The following is a 26,303-nucleotide window of genomic DNA, read 5'->3' as shown; positions in this document are numbered from 1 at the left end:
TATGTACATGAAGTGTCTCTTGCACATGTGCGTGTGTCTGATGTGTGTACACAAGCACAGCTATGAAAGTGTGTGCCTAAAGGATCCTTTGGAAAATGCTACTAATAGCAGTGCTGATGCAGGGATGTAGAGATGATCTAGGCTCCTTGCTGAAGGCTCCTAAGACATACGAGCTGCCTACGACCTCAGAGGACATCAAAGCCACCTGCCTGACCCTAGGACATCCAGCAGTAGGATGCTGTTGGGCTTGGGGGCATTCAGCACCCCTGGCCTACTAAGTGCCCGGGACTCTCGTCATTGTAACAACCCCATGCTCCTCTACTCATTTTATCCACCCTCTGAAGGAAGGGCCACCCCAACGAGGAAACCCTAGAGACTCACTCTGGCTGGTGTTCTCAGTGGTTAGAGCGTCAGCCCATGCACTAGGTCACAGGTTTGATTCCTGGCCAAGGGCGCATACCTGGGTTGCAGTTTCAATCCCCAGCCCCTGTCAGGGCACATGCAGGAAGCAACCAATTGATGTGTCTTTCTCACATCATGTTTCTTTCTCTCTTTCCTCCCCCTTCTCTCTTCCCCGCCCCTCCCTTCTTCCCTTCCACTCTCTAAAAATCAATGGAAAAATATCCTCGGGTGAGGATTAACCAAAAAAAAAAAAAAGAAAAGAAAGAAAGAAAAGAAACCCTGGAGACTCTAACCTCTACCCTCCTGTCTCAGGCGCCTGCCAAAGCTCTTGCAAGATCTCCAGCCCTTGCTCGAAGGCAGACAGCGGAGCCTGTGGCCCAGACAGCTGCCCCTACTGTGCCCGGGCTGGGGCAAGGGAGGTGGAACTCGCCGGCCACGAGATGCCTGACTCAGACAGCGAGGCAGTTTATGAGTTCACACAGGACGCCCAGCATGGCGACCTCCGGGACCCTCATAGTCGACAGCGACGGAGCCTGGGGCTGGCGGTGGAGCCCAACTCTGTGCTGGCCTTCTGGAGGCTGATCTGTGACACCTTCCGGAAGATTGTGGACAGCAAGTACTTTGGTCGGGGAATCATGATCGCTATCCTGGTCAACACGCTCAGCATGGGCATCGAGTACCACGAGCAGGTAGGGCAAGGGCACGGTCCCTGGGGCTGGGGGCCTGTCTTCCCTCCCACCGCTGTGCTCGGCTTGTCTCCACGCTGCCCTCCTGCACGGCAGGGAGACGCACCAACGCGCGAGGACTCTTTGGAGGGTGAAGACCAGTGACTGTCACGCAGTCTCTGAGTATGGAATTTGCCTGGGGCAAGGGCAGGGGCAGGATCTGAGCTGGGTGTGTTCTCCCTGGGAAGGCTTCCCAGAGAAGTCAGGTTTGAAGGATATGAATGGGTGACGAGCATCAGATGTGGGCAGGGCCTCTTGGGAAGAGACGTAGGTCTTTGGAGAAGATTCGGAGGGAGGGGAGGTGTTGGAGGATCCCCTAGCATTCACCTGATTCAGTAATTTGGGTCATGATTGACTAGAGGCAGAAAGGGACCTGTGTAGGTAGGGGTGCGGAGGGGAGGGTTGGCGGCTACGCCCAGATGGAGCCAGTGCCCTCTACCCTAGCCTCTGTTCTGGGCGCCTTGCTGTGAGCAGGGCGCTGCGTGGATGCGAATGCCTGGCGTGGTGAGGGGACTTGAAACCGTCGCGTTTGAGGGATCATTCTAAGAACTGGGATGTTTAAGTCAGGAGGGAAGGAGCTCAGCAGGGGCAGGCAAGCTGTCTTCAAATATTTGAAGGGCCTCGTGTGGAAGAGGGAGCTGGCTTGTTTTGTGGGGCAGCGGCTGTAAGCAGTGGAATCCGGGCTGAGGGTGAGGAGGCTGCCCCCACTCTCAGAGCTGTGCAAGGACAGAAAGAGTGGCCCGGGGGACCCACTGGTCCCCAGCCCTCACACTGACTAGGGTCGGAGCAGGCAGCATGGGCCTCACAGCCGGGTTTGGCTGCGTCCCCCACACGGTTCCTTCCGGAAGGCAGTCCTTCCCCCCAGGGCGGCCTTCCAGGTCACCCCCGGGGCTGATTTTTGGAAAAGGAGGGAGGCAGCAGGCAGTGCTGCTCTCCACAGGCCCTCCCGTGCTCCTCTCCTGTGGGTGGTCTGGCCTTCCTGGGGCTTCGGGAGGGAGCGGGGTCCCCAGAACCTGATCTTTCCTGGTGTGGCACCAAGTCTGTGCACTGCCCAGCCCTCCTACTTGTGGGTAGAGGCGCAGGGGCAGAGGCGTGCGGGGCCTGCATGGGTGGGAGGGGGTAGGACAGCTGGGCGCAGGGTCTGGGTCTGGCTCTGGCTTGCCAGTGTCCACGGGGGAAGTGTAGGTGCAAGTTGGGGCTGGGCAGACACGAGCTGTTCACTTTTCAGGGGTTCGGAAACTGTTTCCCTCACCCCACTGACCTCTGTGCCCAGTGTCGTGAGCATTCAGCTCCTACCCCAACGACCCTGTCTAGCCAAGTGTGCCGAGCCCCCAGCCTAGGCCCCCGTCACCATCACACCACCTCGGTGTCCCTTTTTCTTGCCTCAGCACCCCCCACCCCAGACAGCTATGCTGGATTCCTTCACGGTGGAGGTGAGCTGCAGGGGGTGGTGGTGCAGGAGGGCACCAGCTGCAGTGCCAGCAGGCAGGGAGTATGCAGGGGGCGTGTTGCGTCTGGGTGCATGGGGCGCGGGGGTGTGGGCACTCGCCTGCTCAGCCAGCCTCCTGGGGAGAGGTGCTCTGCTATTCCAGGCTGCTGCCGGGCCCCAGCCGCTGGTGGCCCCTAACCTCCCCTTACCAGGCTCCCCGAGCCTGAACCTCAACCTCGTCTCCCTCAGATCTAGCTGTGGTCAGTGCCCATCCCCAAGGGGTCACCTCCTCAGCGCTTTCTCTGGGGGACAGTATGTCCAGCACTCTCTGCCCAGCTGCCTGCGGGTGGAGGCTTTGCTGTAGGAAGAAGCTGAGTCACAGAGACTGAGAGCAGATGAAGCCGCAGCAAGAGGGCTTTCAGTTAGATGTCAAGAAGGACACCCAGTTGGGGAAAAAGCAGAAGCCATCAGTCGGGCATCTCAGCATCTCCTTGCCCAAGTTCCCGAGGAAAGCAGGGGACAGCCCTGCCCCCAAGCCCTCGGTGGCAGGGAGTTCCCTACTCGGGATGGCATAGTGTCTGCTCCAGCGAGGAGTTTGTTCCGATACCTGGTTGCTGAGAGCCCCACAGGGCTGAGTGGGAGTCCCCAGCAGGCCCGGCAGGCCCAGGGGCCGGGGGTGGTGAGAAGTCCCAGGAGCAGCCATGGCCCTGTGCTTGCAGGCACTGCAGCGTGAACGTCCCGCCATCTGGGCCCCAGAGCCTGAGCAGGCTGGTGCAGGAGGGCGGGGAGGGGAGTGAGGAGATGCGGGGGCTGCGAGACAGAGACACAGAGGGTGAGATGGAGACACGGACAGAGACAGAGATATAGATGGAAACACAGCAGAGGAGACAATGAGAGAGAAAGGGGGAGACAGAGATGGAGAGATGGGGCACAGAGGGCAAGATGGAGCCCTGGGGGAGAGAGGCAGATATAAAGAAAGGAAGACAGAGACAAGAGGGACAGAGATATAAGGGGGTGATAGAAACTCAGAGGGAGGAGACAGAAGTAGGAGGCACAGAGACATGGAGAAAGAGCTGAAGACAGAGACCATGGCCCAGATACAGACGACAGACTAGGGCAGACAGGGCAGGATGGGAGACAGGCTCCGATGGGCCTTGCAGACTGAGGAGAGAGGTGGAGCCAGGTGAGGAGGGGTCTGCGAAAGACGCCAGGGAGAGCAGCAGCAGCAGATCGGAGGCTCCTGTTTCCCTGCAGAGCACATAACGAGGAGATTGTGTCCATCAATCCTGGTATTGATCGGCTGGGGGGCACCGGAGAGAGTGTTGCTGGTGTTTCCCTGGGGGAGGAGCCAGCCCTCCTTCCTGCAGGTGCAGCTGCCTTCCCCAAGCCTGTCCTCTGCACGTCACCTACCTTGCCCATCATTCAGTTTTCCTGCTGGGTGGTGATACCCTTCCTGCCCCTCTCGACCAAAATCTTGGCTGAGGAAGAACCCATGTTGTCATACCCTGCTCTCCCCAAGGGAGGCCCCATGCAGTCCACACTGTCCTCCTTCCCCAACACCTTAACCCACCAGCTGGTGGAGAACTGGCAGAGCTGGTTTGTTCAGAGGGGACTGGTGAGGATGATAAGGACAGGACACTGAGGAGGGAGCAAGAATATGATCTGATGGGAGGGCGAGCATATGTGTGCCCCATCCACTAGGAGGCAGTACGTGAAGCAAGGAACCCACTGTGAATTTCTCATCCATTGCACACACATTTCCTGTGTGTCAGAGTTGGGCCTAAACAGTGGCATACTGATACATGTTTAACAATCAGCCCTTAGAAAAACGAAGTCCTGATCTGTGGTGTTTGTAACATTTGCCAATTACCATGGTGTAAATACTCCCACCGAAGCCAGTTGTAAGCCACCACCATACGTCAGTGTGGAGCTGGGAAGAGATGTGCACAGCTGGCTCCCCTGAGCTGGTGCCGCGTGGCTCCAGCACACTGCTGGGCAGAGGCACTTCATCCTTCCTTTCAAAGAGGTCACCAGCAAATAAGTAGTCACGTTTGCTTGATTAGCACGAGCTTCGAGAGGGGTGCACAGAGGTGCAAACCGTGACCCAGACTGGAAAAAGAATCCAGGGAGGGCTCCATGTAGGACATGACCTTGGAGCTGAGTTTGAAGAAAGAGTGGGATGTAGTAGTGATGGGGGAGGGGAGAGCACAGTGAGGGGGAGGGCCAGAGGTACCAGGTACTGAAATGGAGAAGTTTATAAGGAGTTCAAAGCACTGGGTAGGGGCTGGGATGATAAGAGATGAGTTTAGGAAAAATTCAGGGCCAGGGCCCGGTCCTGAGAGGCATAGATGGGGTTTGGATTTTATCCTGAAGGTGATAGGCTTCCAACAGAGGTTTCAAGCAGGTCGGTGATACGAGCAGGTTTGTGTTCATGGAAGCTGTGTGGGGAATGGAAGGGAGGGAGAGGAGACAGGAGGCAGAGAGGCCAACAAGAGGCTGCTGCAGGGGTCTGGGCAGTTCATAAGTCTCTGTCCCTGGAGATGGGGAGGGGAGGGCTGGGGGAGCCGGCAGGTGGCTGACTCTGCAGGACTCAACACCACGGATATCTGGGGAAGGGGGCAGCATGCCCACAGGATGTCCCAGTACCTATCCAGCAGGTGGCTGGAGCTCAGAAGAGAGGTTGTCAGAACCCATCTGCCTGGGTCTACACCGGGGCAAGGCTGCTCCGGGAGGAGGTCCTGGGGCAAAGGAGCTTCCTAATCCTCCCCTTCCTGGCTCCGGGTTGCCGAGGGCAAGGGCTAACGTAATGTTCTAGAAGAGAGACGACAGCATGTGGGAGACGGAAAGGGCATGCGGCCCAGTGGTCTGGGCTGCAGAGGAGAGACAGGGCGGGTCCAGAGATGGTGGCCTTCCAGGCCGGGAGCAGGCAGGGCACTGACTCTGCTCGGTGCTCCAGCGGTCATGGGCCCATCCTGTCACTCTAGATACATGTCTAGAGAGGATTTCTATTTATAAGTGAGTGAGGCTGGCTGTTCGAAGCGAAGGAAGCTGGGGGTGGGGGTGGGGGAGAGTCCAGATGTGGTCGGTCCTAACTTCTGAGAGGATTCACAGACTCCTTTTGGATTCTGCTGAAAGTTGGGGACCCTGTCCCCAGGAAACTGATACATGCACAGATACCTCAAGTGTGGCCGTAGAGAACAAGGGTGTCTATGGATGCCTTCCATTCCAAGCTTGTGCCTTGCCTCGGGGCAGAGGAGCCCTGGCTGAGGAGCTGGGGCTGGGGTCCAACCATGACTTTGGGGGATGGTCCCTTCGCAGCTGCCCAGGCCCTGGACTTTGAAAGGCTCCCCATATGTGGGAGGGATAAGGGTGCATAAGGAAATGGCCGACGAAAGGGGTGCTCACATTTTTTCAGGCATCTTCTGGTTCCAGGCTCCCCCAATTCAGCAAATGCAGGAGCACGTCCTGTGCACTGCACACTAGAATAGGATAATAGAACAGCAGAGGTGGGGGCAGGGCCGGAAGCACCCCCGAAACTTAGGTTCTAACAGAAAAGTCATTCTGCTTCATGGATGCCACATGCGGTGAGGGAGGTTTCTGGGGACAGAGAGAGATGCTTACACCCAGGTGGGGGATTTGGAAGGGCTTCCTGAAGGAAGTGTCTTTCCAGATGGGCCTGGACTTAAGTGCGAGTGACAGCCGCCAGGGCTAGGAGCTGAGAGGGCCAGGCGGAAGGATGAGGGTGAGTTCTGGCAGTCTGGCCTGGAAAGGCACAGGGCGGCATGGGCCACTCTGAAGGACAGTCCTGTTGCCCCCCACCCCCACCATAAGGTGTCTGAGCAGGAGCGATGTGAGTCCAGCAGGGTTGAAGGAAGCCTGAGATCCCAGTAGGTGCTGGCTGGGTTGGGGGAGGGGCTGGGGGCTATTTCTGTCGTTCAGACCAGTGACCCAGAGGCCCCAAGTCTGGAGGTGGCAGGGAGAGCGAGGGTGTGGGGCAACAGCCATCCCAGGGACAGGGTCTGCGGCTGGCACCTGCTGCTGGAGGGATGGAGGGCAGGCCTGAATCCTAGATGACACCCAGGTCCCAAGACCGAATCCTGGAGAGTGCGGGAGCAGGGAAGTCGGGGGAGGACAGGTTTGGGAGAGGAGGTGAGAGGTTTGTTTTGGACGTGCTGCCTTGAGCTGGCCCTGGGCCACCCAGGAAGGCGCTCAGGCAGGCTGGCTCTCGAGGTGAGGAGCAAAGCTCTTGGCGGAGGTTGCTTAGTGTCCTCTACACCCAGTGACAGCTGGGGAGGTGGGAGTGGAGCGGGGAGCCAAGGGGGAGGGAGTGGGCTCAGAGTCAAGTCAGGACTGTTGGCCTGAGGGAGAAAGGCAGCCGAGGAGGGTCAGGGAAGTCAGGGCAGGCTGGCCGCCGGGAGGAGGCGCTGGCAGCTGTCTCGTGCTGCTCAGGTGTCCACTGACAGGAGGACTGGGAAGAGGTCCTTGGAGAGAACTGGAGACGTGGGCCCTGAGGTCCAGGGTGAATGGGCCTGGATTCCCGTGAAGGTTTCTGCTTTCAGGCAGGGGAGAGGAGATTGGAGGGGCGCGGGAACCAGGGATAAATGATGGAACAGAATGGGCCCCAGGGGAGCCTGGGGGTGGGAGCGAGATGGAGGTGCAGGTGGAGGAGCTGGGCTCCCTTCCAGGAGGGCAGAGAGGAGCAGGCCGCAGGACCAGAGCTGTAGAGGAGGAAGGAAGCTGGGAATGTGGATAGGGACCCAGGAGAGGGAAAGGTTTGGGTGCAGCTTCTTGGAGGAGAGAGATGAACCCAGCAGTAGAAGATGGAGAATAAAGGTGCACAGTAGCCATGGGCCCCAGCAGGGCGTCACCCTGTCCAGTCAGCACAGTTCATGAGGCCAGCAAAGCGCAGCAATGGGACAGCGCAGCAGAGCGGCAGGGGGAGTGGGACCTACCTGGGCTGGGGCCCGGCGGGACGGAGTCCTCGCTGGTCTGCGGCCTGTGGTAAGAAAGCGGTCTTTAAATGGTCCACTGTGGGCTCTGGATGTGGGGTTGCCTGACAGGTGAGGGGCAGGGGCCACTCCAGAACTGTAAGTGGGAGGGGCTTTGGGTTAGCTGTCTCCAAGCTCAGTGAGCGCTGTAGGTGCCGTGCCCTGTGCCTACTTAGCTTGTGTATTTATTTGGGCGGCTTCTGGAAGCTCACTGGCAATCGATTGTGGGGAAGGGCTAAAGCCACCCCTACCCCCTTGGTCAGGAGGCACTGGGCACAGTGACATGCCAGCAGGCAGCGTTCCAAGCTGGAGAGCTTCCAGGGGATGGAGGACAGCAAGGCCGCAATCTATACGATGAAGCCCGTGGGATTTCTTGGAATCCTCCCGCCACACAGGTGTCTCCCGACTTCCCACACCTCCTTGAACGAGGAGGAAGAGGAAGGAGGGGGTCCTCCTGGCCCAGTGACCCTTACCCCATCACTGTGGCCCGCTTGCAACACCCCTCCTGGGTGTGGGAGCAGCAGGCAGGACAGTCAAAAGCAGAGGCGAGGAGAGCTGGGGAGTCAGAATTGGGGAGCAGAGACTTCAGGGTCAGTGGGGCAGGGAGGGAGATGGGTGTGGGAGTGGCACTTTGGCAGTGCTGGGGTGACTCATGCAAACCCCACTCCACTTTCAACCGGCTTGTCCCCCACCTCTCACCTTCTCTGCAACAGGCACGTCACTGTCTGCCAGCCTGCTCTCAGGCCTCCTGCCTGGACCACTGCAGTACCCCTCATTGGTCTCTGTCTCCCATCTCTCCAAGCCACCTGCACACTGCCCCCACTGCGGCCAGACTAACCTTCTTAGTCCACCGCTTCGCTCATCCCCTCCCCACCCCCAGCCCAGCCCAGCCGCCTCAGTGGCCCCAGCAGAGGCCAGTCCAGCCTGAGTGGTGCAGCGGAGTCCTTCTGCCTGGCTCTGCCGAGCCTGGAGCCGTCCCCCACCGGCCCTCCACCTCCTGACCCGGCCGACCACTCCATTCTTGGTCCCAGTATGCCTTGGCCATTCCCTCCTCTGCACCATGGCTTGCACTGCCCCCAGCTGGGGATGTCCTCCTTGGGAGTTCTCTTCCCGCCTCCTCCCCACTGGCCCACTGGCCTCAGCTGGGTGGGAGCTCCTGGGGTGCTCCTGGCGTTTGCTCCCCAGCGTGGTGCTTAGTGAAGCCTCGCAGGCACTCTGTCCTGCCACGTGTGAACCTGCTTCCACCGTCAGTGCCCACGGGGCCACCTGAGCGTGGCTCTCAGCTGAATGTGTTCACAGGCTTGATCGCCTGTGTTCTGCGGAACAGCCTCCCCATGAGGTGGTGGTAACCCTGTTTAACAGAAAAGGCCACTAGGGATCAGAAGGGTTAAGGGACTTGCCCTCGGTCACAGGTGGAAAGTCTCAGAGCGGGCAGGCCTCCCGAGTTCAGGTTCAATCCCACCTTTGCTGTGCACACCGGGGGCACTTGCAGGGTTAGCTGATGGAGGTGCTTTGTGTTTCAGGGGAGACCTGGTGCTGGGAAGTACTGAACAGCTTACCTGGGGCCACAGTTGCTCTCAGGTGACAGGCTGAGGGAGGGGAAGTGTTAGGACACGGGAGATGGGAGATTTACGGTTGTCATCAGCCCAGAGAAGAGCCTGGGACCTCAGTGTGGGAGAAGCTCAGGCTGCCTGCCTTCAACTCACCGAAGCCCTTACTGGGCCTTGACATGTGTGGGTAGGAGGGAGGATGCAGTCGAGACCTGGGGAAAGACTTCCTGACAACTGAGGAGAGTCGGTGAGGGGAGGCCGGTACCCGCCAGTGGGCTTTGGAGCATCTGCCTGGGCTCTGTGTGGGGTGGGCGTGGGGAATGGCCCCTGGAAAGGTGCAGAGAAGAGCACGGACTGGACGCACCTGGCTCTGCCCCCACGTGACCTCCTTTAACCTACCGAAGGACATTCTGGGAGGAAGGTATTAGCCATGCAGGGCCGGTGGGGGGTGCTAGCGGAAGTTGGCTCCCTCCCCACCCCTTTGCAGCTGCAGTGGCCAGGATCACGGCTCTGATCCCTGGGGCAACTTGTGTTGCTAAGATTGTGTCTCCGCGCCCTTGTCCTGCATTTGCAGAACATTCCCAGCCTCTAATTTAGTAACTTGGACAGACCTAGATGTCTGAGGAAGGAGTGCGTTTTTCCCATGGATCATGGGGACCCCAGGGCCCTGGGGGGCACAGGCATTGCCCCTGAGTGTGCTCGTGGGTGTGGAGGAGAGAGGGCCAGCCGAGGGAGGGTGCCCGGCTCTCCCCCCACCTGCTTCTCCAGCCCCAGAGCTGCCTGGAGCCGTGAGGTGGAGGCCTCGGGCTTTCGCCACCTCGACGAGGTTCCACGAGGTAGGCCCTGGGGGAGGCCTACACCATCCTCCTGAGGAGGCTGTTAGCTGGTACTCAAGCACGTGCGTGTGTGTGTGTCTATGTACCCGGCTGTTGGGTACACACCATCTCTGCCCCAGGGATAGCATTAGGAAATGAGGGGAACACCCTCCCTCCACATGCCTGGTAGTAGTTGTACTTTTAGGGCTCACTGACTGAGTAAAGACGTGATAACAAAAGCTGCAGGGTGTTCAGTAACTTAAAGAAAGGTTTTATTCATTTTTTTTGTTGAGCTGTCATGTATATGCCATATACACATAGTGTACCTCAGTTCGCTTCAGGTCCACTTGTTCTTTATTCACACATCGATGTTCATGGGAAATACAATTTCATATACTTTAGAAGATACAGTATGTATTCAGGCACTGTCACCGCATTGGGTGTGGGGCCTGCTTGGTATTTATCAGAGTCAGAATGAGGTGGATTGGGGGCCCTCCCTGGCTCTCCCTGCCCTGTGACTGTTTTGTTTTTTCTTTTTTTTGTTTGTTTGTTTATCCTCACCCGAGGACATTTTTGCACCTATCTTCAGATAGAGCGGGAGGGAGAGAAGGAGGAAGAGAGAGAGACACACACATAGAGTGGCTGCCACCCACACAACCCCAACTGGGGCCGGGGACAAACTGTACGTGCCCTTAGCGGGAACTGAACTCCGGGTCTCTCTGGTCCGCGGGCTGACGCTCTAACCGCTGAACCAAACCAGCCGGGACCCTGCCCTGTGACTTTGAGCCTGTGATTCACCATCTTCTTGACTTCTTTTGTCCACCTGTAAAATGCTCTGTGACTGCTGTTGTGTGGATGGCATGAGGTGAGACACACGGTCAGCCTGGGACCCGCAAAGTATCGTACCTGTGTGCTTGGTCCTCCTCCTCTGTATCCAATCCAAGGGTGGACAACTGGGCAGGTGGCAGAGGGGCAGGGAGGCAGGCTCGCTGATCACGGCCCCCTGGCAGATGGGACTTGGGAGCACAAGAGGGGGATCCACTCTGTCAGGAGAGGCCTGAGCTCTGGGCTTTGTCCTGACAACAACCCTTCCCACTTCCTGGATGATGCCCACAGGCAATAGCCAAAGGTCCTGTCTCTCTATGTCAGGTGGTCTCCTGCCCCATTGCAGCCTGGGAGGAAAGACTCAATCCAGATCTACTGGAGCGACGGCCCTGTACCACACCAGCCCCTGCGACAGCCACTCACTCTGTGGGCAGCTGGCTCCGCCCCCAGCCTGCCTTTGGAGAGAACACATGCCCGGTTGAGAGCTTCTCTCCTCTGAGCAGCCGTGGACCTCAAGCGTCCCTCCCCTGACAGTCAGAGGCCTTTCCTGCCAATTCTCCCCACCTTTCATCCAGGCTGGTCACACAGAGTGGGGCCTTCAGGATCTGTTTGGTGGTGTCAGGGCCTGGCTCCATGCTTGGGTGATCAACCTGGGCAGCCAGCCAGATGAGGCAGCTAGGTAAACAGGGTGAGGTGTCTGATGGACTGAGGGCTTCATTTGGTTATTTCTTTATTATTCTTGAGTGGCTACCATGGACTTTGGGCTTTTGAATGGTCAAACGCCCCCCCAGATGGACAGTGGGCTCTGCTGAACCAATAATCTCCACCCACATCTCCAGCCCAGCCACACCCATCCCTTTCTCGCCAGAGGGCTCATGTGCTCAACCTGTGGAGCCTCCCCTCCGCTCTGCTTGGACAGACCCTGCTCCCCTTCAGAGTTCAGTGTGGCTGCTGACTAAGGCTTTCCCAGTATGTTCTTCCCTCACCTTCTGTCCCCAAACTCCTGAATTTACTGCCTGGATAATTTATTTTGTCATTGAAGCATCTAAGGCCTGTTGTGGTTATTCGGCTGATTTGTGTGTACAACTTGTTTCCAGCGAGGCGCTGAGCTCCTGGAGGCAGAGAGTGTGGCTGAGGTGTTGCGGCCTCTTTAACACCTGGCGCATTTCTGGGCGCGCAGTGAGCATTTCCTGTTGAAACGAGGAGGCAGGGAGGGAGGTCACTAGTGAGCTGCAAGAGCAGATGAGATAGAATGTGTCCTTAGTTCTGATGACCTCTTTAGGATGTCCTTGGTTCTAATTCCAGACTCTGGATTGGAGCAAAAAAGTAATTACCTCCAGTGAATTACATTTGGCCAGAGAGGTTGAAAATCTTGCTGAAGAGCACACAGTCAGTTGGTAGGATAGGTTGAGAATTAGCCCAGGTGTTCTAGTCTCAGGAAGCAGCTTCAGGAGCCTCCTTATCAGTGACAACCCTTCTCGGGCTTCCCTTCTGTGTATCAGCATCCCTGTTTGTGTGCGCGAGTGTGTGATTGTGTGCATGTGTATGTTTGTGTGTGCACATGTGTATGCATGTTTGTGCGCTGTCTGGAAGGAAGCAGGATAGCCAACAGTTGTCCAAGAGAAGGCTGCCAAGTCTGCAGAGTAATTATAGGGCGAGTGTGACTTTGCATGTGGCTGTGTGACTGGTATGCGTGTGAAACCTTGGCAGTCATCTTGTGACATGGGCCAGCATCTTTGCACTGCTGGCCTGGGCCCACTGAGCTGACCTGGCAGCCCAGGACAGGATGGGCCCCAGACCTCCCAGCAGGAGGTGGGTAGAACCCACAGGGCAGGCCCCTGGACCTGAGCTGGGAATGGTGGAGGGCCAGGGGTTTCATGTGACAGCTGCCCCTCAGTGCATTTCCACATGGACCCTTTGGGGGAGGTCCTCCCCCAAGCCTGAGCATCTAGAACCACCCTGGCTTCCTCCCTCAGCTTGCTGTTCCTGCTCCCCCTCTCCCTATGATCTCGTGTTTGGGAGGACTCGGGGTGGGGGGGGAGGGGCGCTCAGGGACAAGCCGCGGCTGCTTCACGCCTGCCCTGCCCTCCAGCCCGAGGAGCTTACCAACGCCCTGGAAATCAGCAACATCGTCTTCACCAGCCTCTTTGCCCTGGAGATGCTGCTGAAGCTACTCGTGTACGGTCCCTTTGGCTACATCAAGAACCCCTACAACATCTTCGATGGCGTCATCGTTGTCATCAGGTATGACCGCCCCTCCACTGCCTCTTGCCTGAAGAATGCCTGCGGGGTGGGTTGAGGCGAAGTGCCACCAGCCTGTTCCTCTGGGGCAAATGGGTCTGGAGTCAGGGCTCACTGACCCACAGGCCCTGCTGCTCCCCAACATGGGCGCACTCTATCCCCCATGCTCCACTCCACCCTCGGCCCTGTGCTGCTCAGGAGGAACTTGGCCTCATACCTCCTTGGGCCAAGCCCCTCTGCAGTCTCCTCTCCCTTCTTCTTCTTGTCCTCAAGCCCACGCAGGCCTGGGGTGGGTGAGGAATGGAGAGTTGGCTTCGGAGAGGAGCTGGAGGAGGTATGAGGCCCAGCCAGTGATTCCTGCTTGCAAAGTGCTTGGAAACCATCTCAGACGCCGGCAGCTTGCTTTAGGGTTTCCAAGACCTTGGGAAAGTGCTCCGTCCCCCTAGGCCAGGTGCCAGGAGGACTGCTTTATTGCCTTTTGAAATTGGCTTTAGATTTCATTAGTAGAGAACAAAGCAAATATTCCATAGCTTGATGCTGTTGCATGGCCGATTGAGGGAGAGGGCTGTCCACTGCCAGGATGTGTGCTCTTTGGCCTGGCGGGGAGGGTGGAGTGGGCTGGAGCTGTCACCCAGATCCTTGACATCTCAGAGGCTTGAGGGCAGGTCTGTGCCCCACTTTTTGAGGCTGTACTGGCCAGTCCAGGCCCCCAGGTGCTGCTGGCCCCTTGTAAAGGGAGGGGCAGGCGGAGGGTGGGCATGCAGCAGGCTCAGGCTCCCTGCCCCCCTTGCAGTGTGTGGGAGATCGTGGGCCAGCAGGGGGGCGGCCTGTCGGTGCTGCGGACCTTCCGCCTGATGCGGGTGCTGAAGCTGGTGCGCTTCCTGCCGGCGCTGCAGCGGCAGCTCGTGGTGCTCATGAAGACCATGGACAACGTGGCCACCTTCTGCATGCTGCTCATGCTCTTCATCTTCATCTTCAGGTGAGGGTGGGTGCCAGCCGGGAGAAGGGCCTCAGGGGCGGAGTTGCTGGGGCTGAGCCCATCTTGTGGCTCCTGTGTGTTCAGCATCCTGGGCATGCATCTCTTCGGCTGCAAATTTGCATCTGAGCGGGATGGGGACACACTACCTGACCGGAAGAATTTTGACTCCCTACTCTGGGCCATCGTCACCGTCTTTCAGGTTCGAGGGAAACAAGACAGGGTGGGCAAGGGTGATGGAGTGACCCCGGTCAAGGCCCCGACTCACGTCCTCTGCCCACAGATCCTGACCCAGGAGGACTGGAACAAGGTGCTGTACAATGGAATGGCCTCCACGTCGTCCTGGGCTGCCCTTTACTTCATTGCCCTCATGACCTTTGGCAACTATGTGCTCTTTAATCTGCTTGTTGCCATTTTGGTGGAGGGCTTCCAGGCGGAGGTAATTCCCTGCCCGTAACAATCCACTTCCAGGGGGAATCGGCTGCCCGGCTTGAGCTTTGGTGGCCTGGCAGATCCTGCAGGAAGCACCCTTCAGACTAGGGGGCGGGTGACCAAGGGTGGGAGGCTCTGGGTCTCAGGAAGCCCCTTGGCACTCGGGAGACAGGGTGATTGTGCGGGGTCCTTGGGTTCCCAGGTTAGCTGCCGAGTGGGCTTCCCCTTCAGAGTCGACTAGATCCTTCCCCAGAAAGCTGGACAAGTGTCAGCACACAGTGCAGCTGGATCTCAGAGTGCAGGTGCTCTCGGGGACATCTGGGGGGGCCCCTCTGAGCTGAGGGGTGGGGGAAGCTTGTGTGCAAGTCATGTGAGCTTTGGCTGAGATGATGAAGATGCCACCAGGGCCCGGGCAGGGCCGAGCTGCCCAGGGTGAGAAATGAGCCCAATTAGCTGCAGGCATGGCAGAGATGAGCGTCCTATTTCCAGCCCAGCTTCATCACCTTCGTCACAGGCAGCGTCATCAATTAATATTGACTTACATTGATCCTGCCCTTGCCGTGCCAGGGCACAGCCTCTGCCAGAAGGCTGCACCCTCCTCCTCTCCCTGCGCTCTGCTCCTCTTCCCTCCCCAGGCCCAGCCCAGTGCCGTGCACAGGGCAGGTTGACCCAACCTAGAAATGCTCCAGGTTGGGTGCGGAGAAGCTCTCGGTCCAGTTCTCTCTGGGTGACCCGGATGGAAACTCCCGCTGCGGCCTGGTCTATAAATACCCGGCACACGGTGGAAAAACAAAAATCTATTTTCCGCCTTTTCCCAGCCTTTCGAGGGAGGGCTGTTCCCGGAGGGCCAGGCTGGTGGAGTGCGGGGGCATCTGTCCTGCACTGGCCTTCTCCGGCTTCTACTGTAATTCGGTAGCTACCCGTTCGGCCTCTCCTCCTGCCGGGTGGAAGTGAGGGCAGCCGGGGAGCCCTGCCTGGTGGTGGCTGGGCTTCCTGCGGAGGGACATCGGTGCTCTCCCTGCAACAGGTCACTTATTTGGTGGTTCCCCGAGGCCTGAAGGGTTAAGGGGTGCCACCATGCTCCCACAAAAGCCAAGGTCTCTATGGAGACCCACCACTCTCAGTCACTGCTCTTGGCCTGCGGGAGGAGGAACGGAGTGGGGACATGGTCCTTCAGCCTCTTCCAAACCACAGCTCCCAGCAGCTAAGATTCCCTCAAAAAACTGTCTGTGCAACTATGTGGAGGGAAATAGAAAGCATCCAAGCCCATTCCGCTCCCCTCGACTGGCCGATGGCTACTTGGGCAGTCCTGGAGGTGGCGTGCAGACAGCCCCTCCCCACCGCTGCCTCTGCCAGCGAACACCTTGTTGAGTGCCACTGAGCCGGCCTGGTTGCTAGGCAGCAGCAAAGTCTATGTGTGGGAAGAGAGCAGCCTGGCCTGAGGGCCTAGCCTGGTCACTCTGGCCCTGCTAGTGGCCTGTGGCCGCCTCGGCCTAAGGGGTCAGCCAGGACCTGGGGCCACATACTCCTTAACCTTCAGAGCAAGTGACTGCTGGGAGGGTCTCACTCAGGCATGCTGCTTCGGGTCTGGGGCGGGCTGGAGAAAGGATTTCAGGGCCAACACCCCTCCATGGGGTCGGCAGCCGCATGGCCCCGAAGTGCCCGTGGAGGGGCTGGGCCAGCTGCTCCCTGTCCTACATGTGGGGAGCCAGCCCCTGGGTGGGGGTGGTCACTCCAGGCCGGTGACCTGGAAACCTCCAGAGGCACCTGCCTTCTCCGGTACCGAGTTTCATGGGGCTCTGCGGGAGCCCCACAATCTGGCAGGGGAGTCTGGTTCTTGCCGTTGTGATGACGTGAGGCCACCCACCTCCGTGGAGAAAGCGGTGCCTCCATTCTGTTGGATGTCATTAGCAGGAGCCTCGAGAGTGGCCCCCTGCTGGCCTTGTCCTGCCAGGAGGTGGGAGGGAGCCCAGGGGACAGCCGGCGGGCTGCTGATTTCCTGACTTGCAGGGGGCAGCGCCCTGAATCCCTGTGTATTTATCATCCACACACTTAATTAAATGAACAGGCAGCAGGCCCTGTGTGGGGCCATTAATTGATATTAAACAACATCATAGCTGTCATCCCAGTGTCACTTGTCACACCCGTCCCGGCTGGAGCAGCCAGACCCAGTCTGATGGGAGGGACGAAGGCAGAGTGTATGGGAGGTAGGCCTGTTCTCAGTCCTGACCTTGTCTTCTCCCCAGCCTCTGACTTCCACCCGCTCCTCCTCCCCACCCCCCTGTCCATTTCCCCAACCTGCTGCCTCCCAGCCGGGGAGGGGGAGCTGGAGTCGTAGGTTCGAGGCCCCGTGCACCTCTGAGTGTCCGAATGACTTGCACAGTTTTCTTCGTGTCTCCAGCCCTCAGGTGTTTTCCCTAGGATCGCTCTGGCAGTACCTGCTTCCCACCTTGCGAGGGAGCAAGCTAGCGTTAAGGAAGCAGTTCTGTGATGCCTGGCACTCCCCAGTGAATGGCGGCTGTTATTAGGGTGATCCGGGGGCTTGATCTCCTTTCCTGCCCTTGTCCCCATCTCATGGCCTCCTTCCTTACCCTTCAGATTCATTCTGGCCCTAGTGCCTGTGGTTGAATTCTGGAAGGCCGCCCTCTCCCTTTCTCCTCCCACCCCCCTGTCTCGTTTCCCCTGCTGTTGGGTTTGCATCTCTCCTTTTCTTCCTCGTCTTTGGACACTGCTGATGTTTGAGAGCCTGCGCGCCTGTGACCAGCGCCCATCCCCTGCCTCCCCCTCTCCCTGTAGGAAATCAGCAAACGGGAAGATGCGAGTGGACAGTTAAGCTGTATTCAGCTGCCTGTCGACTCCCAGGGGGTAGGTACGCGATCATAAGTCGGCATGCCCCCGCCCCGTGCCCCCTTCACTCCGCCTCCATGTCTCTGTGCTCGTGTTCACGCTCAGCTCCTGTGCAACCTGTGGTCGCCGTGGTGGTCATTGGTGTTGTGAGGCTGGCTTTGATTTTAAGTCCCTTCCCCCTTGAGGACATCGAGGAGAGGAGCCTCCTTGCCTCTGCCCCCATCCACCTGCCAAGGGCATGTTCTGTCTCCAACAGACTGATGGATGGAGGGAGAAGGATGGGACTTAGAATCCTCTGTGTGCACGTGTGTGGTACACAGCGTGTGCCTGCCTATGCAGAGGGCCCCGGGGAGTCCCAGTCACCGGGCCTCAGTGGAGTCCAGTTCGTGGCCCAGACCGTGCTCCCCAATCTCTCCCCTTCCCCCTGGCGCTGAGCCCCTGTTGGAGACCCCCCCACAAGCTGCCTCAGCTCAGGATAAGTGTTTGGAGGATGCGGGGACAGAAATGGCTCTCCAGAATGTGCCAGAATTTTATTTTATTTTTATTTATTTATTTATTTATTTATTTTTATCCTCACCCGAGGACATTTTTCCATTTTTTTTTGTTCAGATAGAGCGGGAGGGAGAGAGAGGAAGAGAGAGAGAGAGAAACATCGATGTGAAGGGACACATCGAGTGGCTGCCACCCGCACGACCAACCAGGGCCGGGGACAAACTGCAACCGAGGTACATGCCCTTAGCGGGAACCGAACCCGGGTCTCTCTGTACCGCAGGCCGACGCTCCAACCGCTGAGCCAAACCGGCCAGGGCAGAATGTGCCAGAATTTTAAATCCACTTTCCAGTCTCTGGCCCCTTGACCACCCAGGAGGTCCGGCACCTGTTTGGGGGCACACTCTTCCTCTGGCCCCCCACACTGAGACTGTGCCCTGCTGTTTCCCGCACCGGCAGCAGAATTCAGGGCGAAGTCAGGGTTCCCACAGGACCCCACGGTGCTGCACACCCCGAGCAGCCCCCTGGAGATCCCATTTGATAATTAAAGGCCTCGTTAGGGACGTAAACTGAGTTAATGAAAATGATCCCCCGAGATGCCAATTACGCAATATTTATGTCCTTATCAAAAGTAGCAATCAAGTATTTTTTAATAACTTCTTAAGGAGAAGTGTGTAATTACTGGGGAACCTACTGACCTGCTAAGAAGGAAGAAAAAACTGTCCCAGAGACAGAGAGGTAAAAATGGGGCCAGGGGAGGGGTGGGAGCTTGGGCAGGAGGGAGAAGCAGAGGGACTGAAGTGTGTCCTCAGGCTGAGCCCCTCTGTCTGGGGTCTTTCGAGTTCCCTCTGGGGTCCTCGGGTCTGAGGCTCGGGGAGGGCAGCCATGGAGGGAAGGCAGAGGCACAAGTGACCTTTGGAACTGAGGCTCTAGTGACCATTCAGGTCCCCAGCTCCCTCTGGCCTATGCTACCCACCCACCCAGCTGTCCTTTCTCCCCTCAGCCATTCTTGGAGCCAGTCAGCCAGGCTGGTTGTGCTGTGGGCTCTGGGGTTAACAGTGGCCTTTTCTAAGGTGTGGCTGGTGGGAGGCGGAGGTGTTGGGGACCCTGGGGAGCCCTGGGCCCCAAGTCTGGGTGGTCTGGTGTACGCCAGTGCATGTCTTGTGCCGTGGTTGCTGGTTCCGTGGCCTATATGTAGTGTGTGTATGTGAAGACAGGGAGACCTCCGTCCAGCCCGCCAACACCTGCCTGGCCAGGTCCCTAATGGCCCGCTGCTCCCTTACCCTAGGGAGATGCCACCAAGTCTGAGTCGGAGCCTGATTTTTTCTCGCCCAGCCTGGATGGCGACGGGGACAGGAAGAAGCGCTTGGCCTGTGAGTATCTCTCCTGGGGTGCAGCCCCTGGACCTGGGCCAGCTTTGAGTGGACTCAGGGTCTCCTGATCCTTCCCCTGCAGTGGTGTCCCTGGGAGAGCACCCGGAGCTTCGGAGGGGCCTGTTGCCACCACTCATCATCCACACGGCCGCCACACCCATGTCGCTGCCCAAGAGCTCCAGCACCGGCCTGGCCGAGGCGCTGGGCCCTGCCTCCCGCCGCACCAGCAGCAGCGGGTCGGCTGAGCCAGGGGCAGCCCACGAGATGAAGTCACCGGTAGGGGGCCTGTGGATGCCCAATGGTGGGAAATGTGAGGACGTCAGGAGGGGAGAGAGGATGGAGGTGGGCAGGCCTAAGAAGATACCCCAAAGCCATGGGTGGGCAAGCCCCCGGAGATCAAGCAAGGCTGGTAATGCAGGCATGAGGAGGAGCTGTGGCCTTGGGTTCTAATCCTGCTTCTTCTGTTCCCTGAGTGAGTTTCAACCTCTTGTAAATTGAGCCCCCTTGTAAATTGTGTGCGTGTTGGGGAGGGTAGTCCCTACCTCCTTAATATCTTACCATAATAATAGCAAACCCCATTTGGTCACTGATTTTGAGCCAGACACTGCTCATAAGTGTCCTAGACATATTTTATCCTCACGGCAACCCTAGGACGTAGGTACTGTTACTATCCCCATTTGGGGACCTGCACCTCAGGTTGCCCAAGTGCTTTGTGGGAAGCTCTGAAGCAAGTAGGTGACAGAACTAGCATTTTAATCCAGGAGGCTGGTATCAGGGCCGACGCTCTGGCCATTATTTTATTCTGCCACCAGCTGGGGATAAGACTTCTCTCGCCAGCTAACCAAGGAATAGGTGCTAGCGTCATATCTAGCGTGCAGATGAGGAGCTGAGGTACCGATAGTAACTTGGCCAAGGTCACACAGCTGGTTGAAGTAACCCAGGACCTGAATCCAGGCGTCCGACACCAGGCTCCTGCTCGTCGGGCCTCTGCACCACTGTGACGCGAGGAGGCTCACCGGAGATGGGACACATGTGGGAGACACAGGGCACGTGGGCCTGGCTGAGACCACCCTCTCTGCTCGTCCCCCAGCCAAGTGCCCGTAGCTCCCCACACAGCCCCTGGAGCGCAGCGAGCAGCTGGACCAGCAGGCGCTCCAGCCGGAACAGCCTGGGCCGCGCCCCCAGCCTCAAGCGGAGGAGCCCGAGTGGGGAGCGGAGGTCCCTGTTGTCGGGTGAGGGCCAGGAGAGCCAGGATGAAGAGGAGAGCTCAGAAGAGGAGCGGGCCAGCCCAGCAGGCGGCGACCGGCGCCACAGGGGCTCCCTGGAGCGGGAGGCCAAGGGCTCCTTTGACCTGCCAGGCACTCTGCAGGTGCCCGGGCTGCACCGCACGGCCAGCGGCCGCAGCTCGGCCTCTGAGCACCAGGGCTGCAACGGCAAGTCGGCCGCGGGGCGCCTGGCCCGGGCCCTGCCCCTCGATGACGCCCCACTGGATGGGGATGATGGCGATGACGAGGGGAACCTGGTGAGGCCCCTGTGGGCACAGTGACCTCCTCACCCCCAGTCTTGAGTGAGAGGAGCTATGCCTGGCCCGGGGCAGAGGTGGACAACCCCTCCCAAGTCCATGCATTCAGGAAGTTACCATCACACCCAAGGGATATCAGGGGTGCCAGGGCTGAGCTTCAAACACCCCCTTCATTCCCTGCACTGGCCCTGCTGAGCCCGAGTCTTGTCATGCCTGGGGCTGAGGCTTTGAGGCCCTTGGTGGATATGAATGGTTTCGGGCAGATGTGAATGAATCTTTCATGGCCCTCCCCCTGTGACTCAGAAAGACCCATCACTCATCTCTCCAACCTGATGCCCTCTCCTGTCCCCCTGTCTCATCTGGACCTCATCCCAGCCTTGACTTCACACCCATCCGAACCCATTACCCCTCTCCCAGCCCCCAGCCACCACCTTTAACCCTGGGATGGGGCACAGGGGTGGCGCCTCCCAGTTAGCATGTGAGGAGAAGGGGCCAGTGGCTCCTCATCCCAGGTGTGTCTTTGAACAGGCAGCTGTGATGGGTACAATGTCTGATAATTGATGCACTTCCCCGCCCGGCAGGGAGGGGGGGCGGCAGGCGCGGGCTGGGCTGGAGGCAGAGTGGGAAAGAGTGGAGAGCTTGGGCGAGGGGAAGGGAGTGTAGGGAGGAGGAGATGAAGGACGAGGGGTGCTGCGGGACAAGAGGGGCTCAGAGGGGATGGGGAGGTGGTTTTAGGATGACAGGCAGAGAAGCGTGCAGAGGGCTGGGAGCAGGTAGACAAGGGGTGGAGGTGGAGCTGCTGTGCAAAGTGAGGGTTGGGGTCCCGGAGGCCCGGCCCTGCTCACACACCTGGTAACCAACCCCACAGAGCAAAGGGGAGCGGATGAGAGCGTGGATCCGAGCCCGGCTCCCTGCCTGCTGCCAGGAGCGAGACTCTTGGTCTGCCTACATCTTCCCTCCTCAGTCACGGTAAGCACTGGGGGGCCCCTGAGCTGTACCCCAGCCTCCCCTTCTCATGGGAAGTATCCCTTGACATCATCCCAGAGATGCTGCAAGTGTCCCCAGGCCTGGGAACGTGTGAGAGGGGCCTCGGGCTGGGAGGGCCCCGGAGGGCTGGGCCTCGGGCGACCCTCTCTCTGCTGCCCTGCCTGCCCCCCGCTCAGCCCTGGCCTCTGTCCTGGAGCAGGTTCCGCCTCCTGTGCCACCGGATCATCACCCACAAGATGTTCGACCACGTGGTCCTCGTCATCATCTTCCTCAACTGCATCACCATTGCCATGGAGCGCCCCAAGATCGACCCGCACAGCGCTGTGAGTGGCGGAGGAGGGCCTGCTCAGTGCCAGGCCCCTCCCGGGTTAGCGAACAGGGTGGGCAAGGAGACCCAGAGAGACACAGAGGGAGGGAGCCAGACTCTCCCTTAGGCCCCCCGACTGGCACCCCGAGATGCCTTTTGTGTCCCTCTCCTGCCTCTGTCTCCCTCTGTGAAATGCCAGCCCAGCTGGGGGAGTGGGCTCTGCTCCTTACCTGGGTGAAAAGTGAGCTCCATCGCACCCGGCTATTTGCAGACGGCGTGTTCTCGCGAGCCAAGCCTTGTGAGGCCCCTGTGTGAGTCGGTGAGTGTTGGGATGATGCAAACAGCGAGACTGGTCCTGGCTGGGCAAAGCGGTCTGGCTCTCCCCGTTGCTAGCAAAGGGTCACGGTTTCACCCATGACCCACGCACTGATGGGGATGCAGAGCAGGAGAGGGAAGCTGCCCTGGCTCCTATGGTCCTGCCGAGTCACAAACAAGTAGGTTTTCAGGGGCATTAGGGGGGACATAGGTCACTTCTGCTTGGCTGTGCACCTGTCTGTACTTTTCAGAAGGAGAGGCCAAAGGCCTGAGTATCTGGATGTACTCCCAGAGGCCTGGCCTCTTTGTGATGGGCCTGACTGTTCTGGGAGCTCCCTCTCCCCAGCCTGCATCACGCCCCTCCCCCGACAATGATTCTGGTCCAAGAAGGGTGGGTGAGGGTAGCTCTGTTGCCTCTCATGGCATCTTGCACCACTTGCTTGGAGGTGACACCCCGTCCCCCCGCCTCACTTCCTCCATACCATTGTTCAGATTTCAGTGCTGCTATGGCTTCTGGTTTCCATTAGGGTGGGCTCCAGCCAGGCCAGGGTAGGGATGGAGGGAACCCCGCGGGAGGGAGGGGCCAGCCCAGGAAGGAGCGGGTGAGGGGCACAGCAGTGGGGACGCTCACCCCTGGACCTGCGTGGGGTAGAGCAAGGGCAGCGGGTTGCACTGGCCCTCCTGGGCGCCTCCTGCCCACGGCCCGACTGCAGAACTCTCCGCCACTGTGGCCGCTGTGTCTCCTCGGCCTTTCCACTCAGCTCCTCAGCTCTGGCTGTCATGTGCCTGCTTCTCTCTTTCCCCTTTCTGGTTCTCACGCTCTCTGACACTCCCGCTCTGCCTGCTGCCTCTCCAGCTCTCTCTACCCCTCTCTTGGCCACCCAGCCATGGAACCAGCCCACAGATGTCAGGGGACTGGGCCGCCTTCTTTCCCTTCCTGCCCCAGCCTATGCCCAGCATAAACACTGCGCCTGGGGGTGCACAGCTTGTACGCAGGCTCCATTTCTGGGGCACACAGCAGGAAAGCAAGTCCGTGGAGCAGGGAGAAGAGTAGATGGGGGTGGGGTGGGGAGGGAGGTCAGAGATCAAGTTAAACTCTGCCCCAGTTTTAAGAGAGAAATTGGGATAGGGCCTGAGATACGGGGCTCAGACAGCAGCACTGTGGTGGGATCATTTCCCCTCCAGGCAGCTCTGGGGAGGAGAGCAGTTCTGTTAGAGCAAGGAGGCTAGAGAATCAGGGGCCTAGCACTGCGTGTGCGTGCGTGTGTGTGCATGCGTGTTTGTGTTTGTGCATGTGTGCGTGTGTGCATGCATGTGTGTGAGCATGTTTGTGTGTGCACGTGCGTGTGTATGCAGGGATGGGGTAGGAAGAGGAGACTGCCTTGCTGGGGAGGGAGGGGTCATTTTTCTGAGTCAAATGTGGGAAGCAGTCCTGGCTTCTGGGTGCAGAGCAGACTGGCCCAGGAGGGCCCTGGTGAACACCTGCCTGCTCTCTCTTGCAGGAACGCATCTTCCTGACCCTATCCAATTACGTCTTCACCGCAGTCTTTCTGGCGGAGATGACTGTGAAGGTGATGAGAGGAGGGTCGCGTGGGTTGGGGCTGTCTGGTTCCTGGGGGGGTGGAGAGGGTGGGCCCAGGGGAGGGCAGGGCTGCAGACCGCAGGGAGGCCGTGGTGTGACGTGGTGGGCGTCCCCAGGTGGTGGCGCTGGGCTGGTGCTTCGGGGAGCAGGCGTACCTGCGCAGCAGCTGGAACGTGCTGGACGGGCTGCTGGTGCTCATCTCCATCATCGACATCCTGGTGTCCATGGTCTCCGACAGCGGCACCAAGATCCTCGGCATGCTGAGGGTGCTGCGGCTGCTGCGGACCCTGCGCCCGCTCAGGTGAGTCCCAGCCAGGCGTCCTCGGGGACACCCCACAGCCGGCTCCCCCACAGTGGAGTGAGAGCCCTATCGGCCCCTGCTTCCTGCTTGTGACTCCCACAGGGAACCCTGTCATCACTCGGCGTAAACTATGTCCCTCTGTCAGGGACACTTCCTTTAACACATACTGCTCAGAGCTTCTGTGCCCTGGCCTCATGCAGGACACAATACAGGGGGCCACGGGCAGGGCCTCACAGCCTCCAGTGGGGTCACTTCCTGGGTGGCACCTTCAGAGGTGACACTACCATCCCTGGGGATGTAATGGACTCCTTCCCTTGCTTTCCCCACCTTCCCACCCTCTCAGGGGCCACCCCCCAGATCTAGCAGGGGACCCACCCTCCCAGGAACCCTCCCCAGTGGGGCAGTCACCTCCCATCCCCATCCGAGAGTCAGAACTGTTGGTGGGGACACGGAGGGGACTGGGCCAACCGACCAGTGATGCTTCCCTAGCTCACAGTCCACTCCCCTTGCCCTCCCTGGCTGCCCTGCCTGCTCCTCACAACGCACTGCAGCCCTGGGCAGCACCTTTCTTGAGTTGAGTCTCTACTTCGCTCCATCAGATAATCCTTGACCTCCTGGGAGTGGGGGTGGGGTTGTCTGCTTCCTATTCTGAGAGATCACGGTGGGAATCCCGATGGCAGGGTCCCAGGAAGGAGGACCGCTCTGCACTGCCGGCCCAGAAAGCCAGCCTCTGCCCCCCACCAGAGCCCAGGGGATCACTGAGCCAAGACTGGGAGGCCGGGCAGCCAGCAGGTCAAAGGACTGGAGCATCCGAGCTGGGGAACCCCTCTGACCCCTTTCCCTCCCCAGGGTGATCAGCCGGGCACAGGGCCTGAAGCTGGTGGTGGAAACGCTGATGTCCTCGCTGAAGCCCATCGGCAACATCGTGGTCATCTGCTGTGCCTTCTTCATCATTTTTGGCATCCTGGGGGTGCAGGTTTGTGGGGGTCTGGGAGCCAGCTGTCAGCAGAAGCCTGAGGAGTGACTTTCCTCTTGGTCCTTGGAAGGTGGAGCTGCTGCCACCTTCATTCCAGAAAGGAATACACGGAGACTTTCCTCGAGGCCTAGGGCCTCGGGCCACTTTGCCTCCTGGGCACTTTGCAGAAGCCTGGAAGCCTGGAAGAGGCCCCTGAGGGGACGAGGGCCTCCGAGAGGCTTCTGACCCGTGACAGCTGCAGGCTGCTGTTCCACCTCTTCGTGCACTGCCCTCCCGAGTGCAGACGCTGGCACGGGCCCGCCGTCTGCTCCGGGATCCCCTCCCTGCCTTCCCTGCCTGAGTGGGGTGGGCTGCAGGCCAGGCCTGGGGATCCAGGGCCCAGACAGCTGGGCCAGGTTAGCGGCGTGCTGGCAGGCAGGCGGGTGCAGACCCCAGACGAGGCAGGAAGTGGGGCTGTAGGGGAAACTTGGCCTCTGGCCCAGGGAGGGAACTTGGCTTTGGAGGGAAAAGAGGGGGAGCTGCCTGCAGGATTCAGCAGGCGCCTCTGGGAGCCCCTCCACCCCTGGCTCCCCCAGCCCCTGGCTCCAGCTGTGTCAGCTGCAGGGTAGACAGCTGGCTATTGGGGCAGCAGGGGAGCTCCTGGGTGGCTACCCCTGTCCCCCTCCTTTCTTTCGACTTTCTGGGATGTCGTCTCTGTCCTGGAGAGGGGATGGAGGCTGTCCTGGTTTCCAGGAATTCCCCAGCCCCAGGGGCCGGCTGGGGTGCCGTTGCCAAGGCTGCGTGGTGTTTCCCTGCATGCCTAGTGCCCCTTCCCTCCCCCCTTCCCAGCCTACTTGGATGAGAAGAGGGAACCACTGTCGAGCCCTGTCTGGGGCTCTTCCAGTGGATCTAGGTCTGTCCTAAGCAGTTGCCCGGGCCCCCTGGTCCTCCAGGTTCTCACATTCCTTCCCCGCCCTCAGTTGTAGCCTGGTCTGTTCTAGAATGAGGGTGAGCTTTTCAGTCACACAGACCTGAGATCAAGCCTCCTGTCTGCTATCTACTGGTTATACAGCCTTAGTGAGTTCCTTCTGTGAGCCTCAGTGTTCCTCATCTGTAAAGTGGGGCCAGTAAGACCTAGCCCACTCCCACCATTAAACCAGATCACTTGACCCCTCTCCCAGACTGTCTTATTCAGTGGGTCTGGGATGGGCCTAAGAATTGGTATTTCTAACCCATTCCCAG

The 26,303-nt window shown here is 59.2% G+C and overlaps 1 protein-coding gene across 28 annotated transcripts in view; it reads left to right on the top strand.

Moving 5' to 3' along the window:
* Positions 1 to 26,303, top strand: part of CACNA1G (calcium voltage-gated channel subunit alpha1 G) — a 62,260-nt gene that overhangs the window by 16,401 nt on the left and 19,556 nt on the right. For 20 of the 28 annotated variants that reach the window (XM_036268201.1, XM_036268206.1, XM_036268204.1 and 17 more), the window contains exons 9-22: positions 715 to 1,091; positions 12,827 to 12,978; positions 13,769 to 13,954; positions 14,039 to 14,153; positions 14,235 to 14,390; positions 17,180 to 17,248; positions 19,008 to 19,092; positions 19,175 to 19,368; positions 20,183 to 20,614; positions 21,483 to 21,583; positions 21,801 to 21,924; positions 23,726 to 23,794; positions 23,922 to 24,106; positions 24,956 to 25,082. In XM_036268201.1, coding sequence (XP_036124094.1) covers positions 715 to 1,091; positions 12,827 to 12,978; positions 13,769 to 13,954; positions 14,039 to 14,153; positions 14,235 to 14,390; positions 17,180 to 17,248; positions 19,008 to 19,092; positions 19,175 to 19,368; positions 20,183 to 20,614; positions 21,483 to 21,583; positions 21,801 to 21,924; positions 23,726 to 23,794; positions 23,922 to 24,106; positions 24,956 to 25,082 — 2,372 coding nt within the window. The remainder of the gene's footprint in view (positions 1 to 714; positions 1,092 to 12,826; positions 12,979 to 13,768; positions 13,955 to 14,038; positions 14,154 to 14,234; positions 14,391 to 17,179; positions 17,249 to 19,007; positions 19,093 to 19,174; positions 19,369 to 20,182; positions 20,615 to 21,482; positions 21,584 to 21,800; positions 21,925 to 23,725; positions 23,795 to 23,921; positions 24,107 to 24,955; positions 25,083 to 26,303) is intronic. The other 8 variants (XM_036268208.1, XM_036268202.1, XM_036268197.1 and 5 more) reach the window with 1 other exon arrangement.

The sequence above is a fragment of the Molossus molossus genome, unplaced genomic scaffold (genome assembly GCF_014108415.1).
Source record: "Molossus molossus isolate mMolMol1 unplaced genomic scaffold, mMolMol1.p scaffold_m16_p_19, whole genome shotgun sequence".
NCBI classification, from domain to species: Eukaryota; Metazoa; Chordata; class Mammalia; order Chiroptera; family Molossidae; genus Molossus; species Molossus molossus.
The sequence above is the reverse complement of the archived record's forward strand: the minus strand, read 5'-3'. Positions and strand labels throughout refer to the sequence as shown.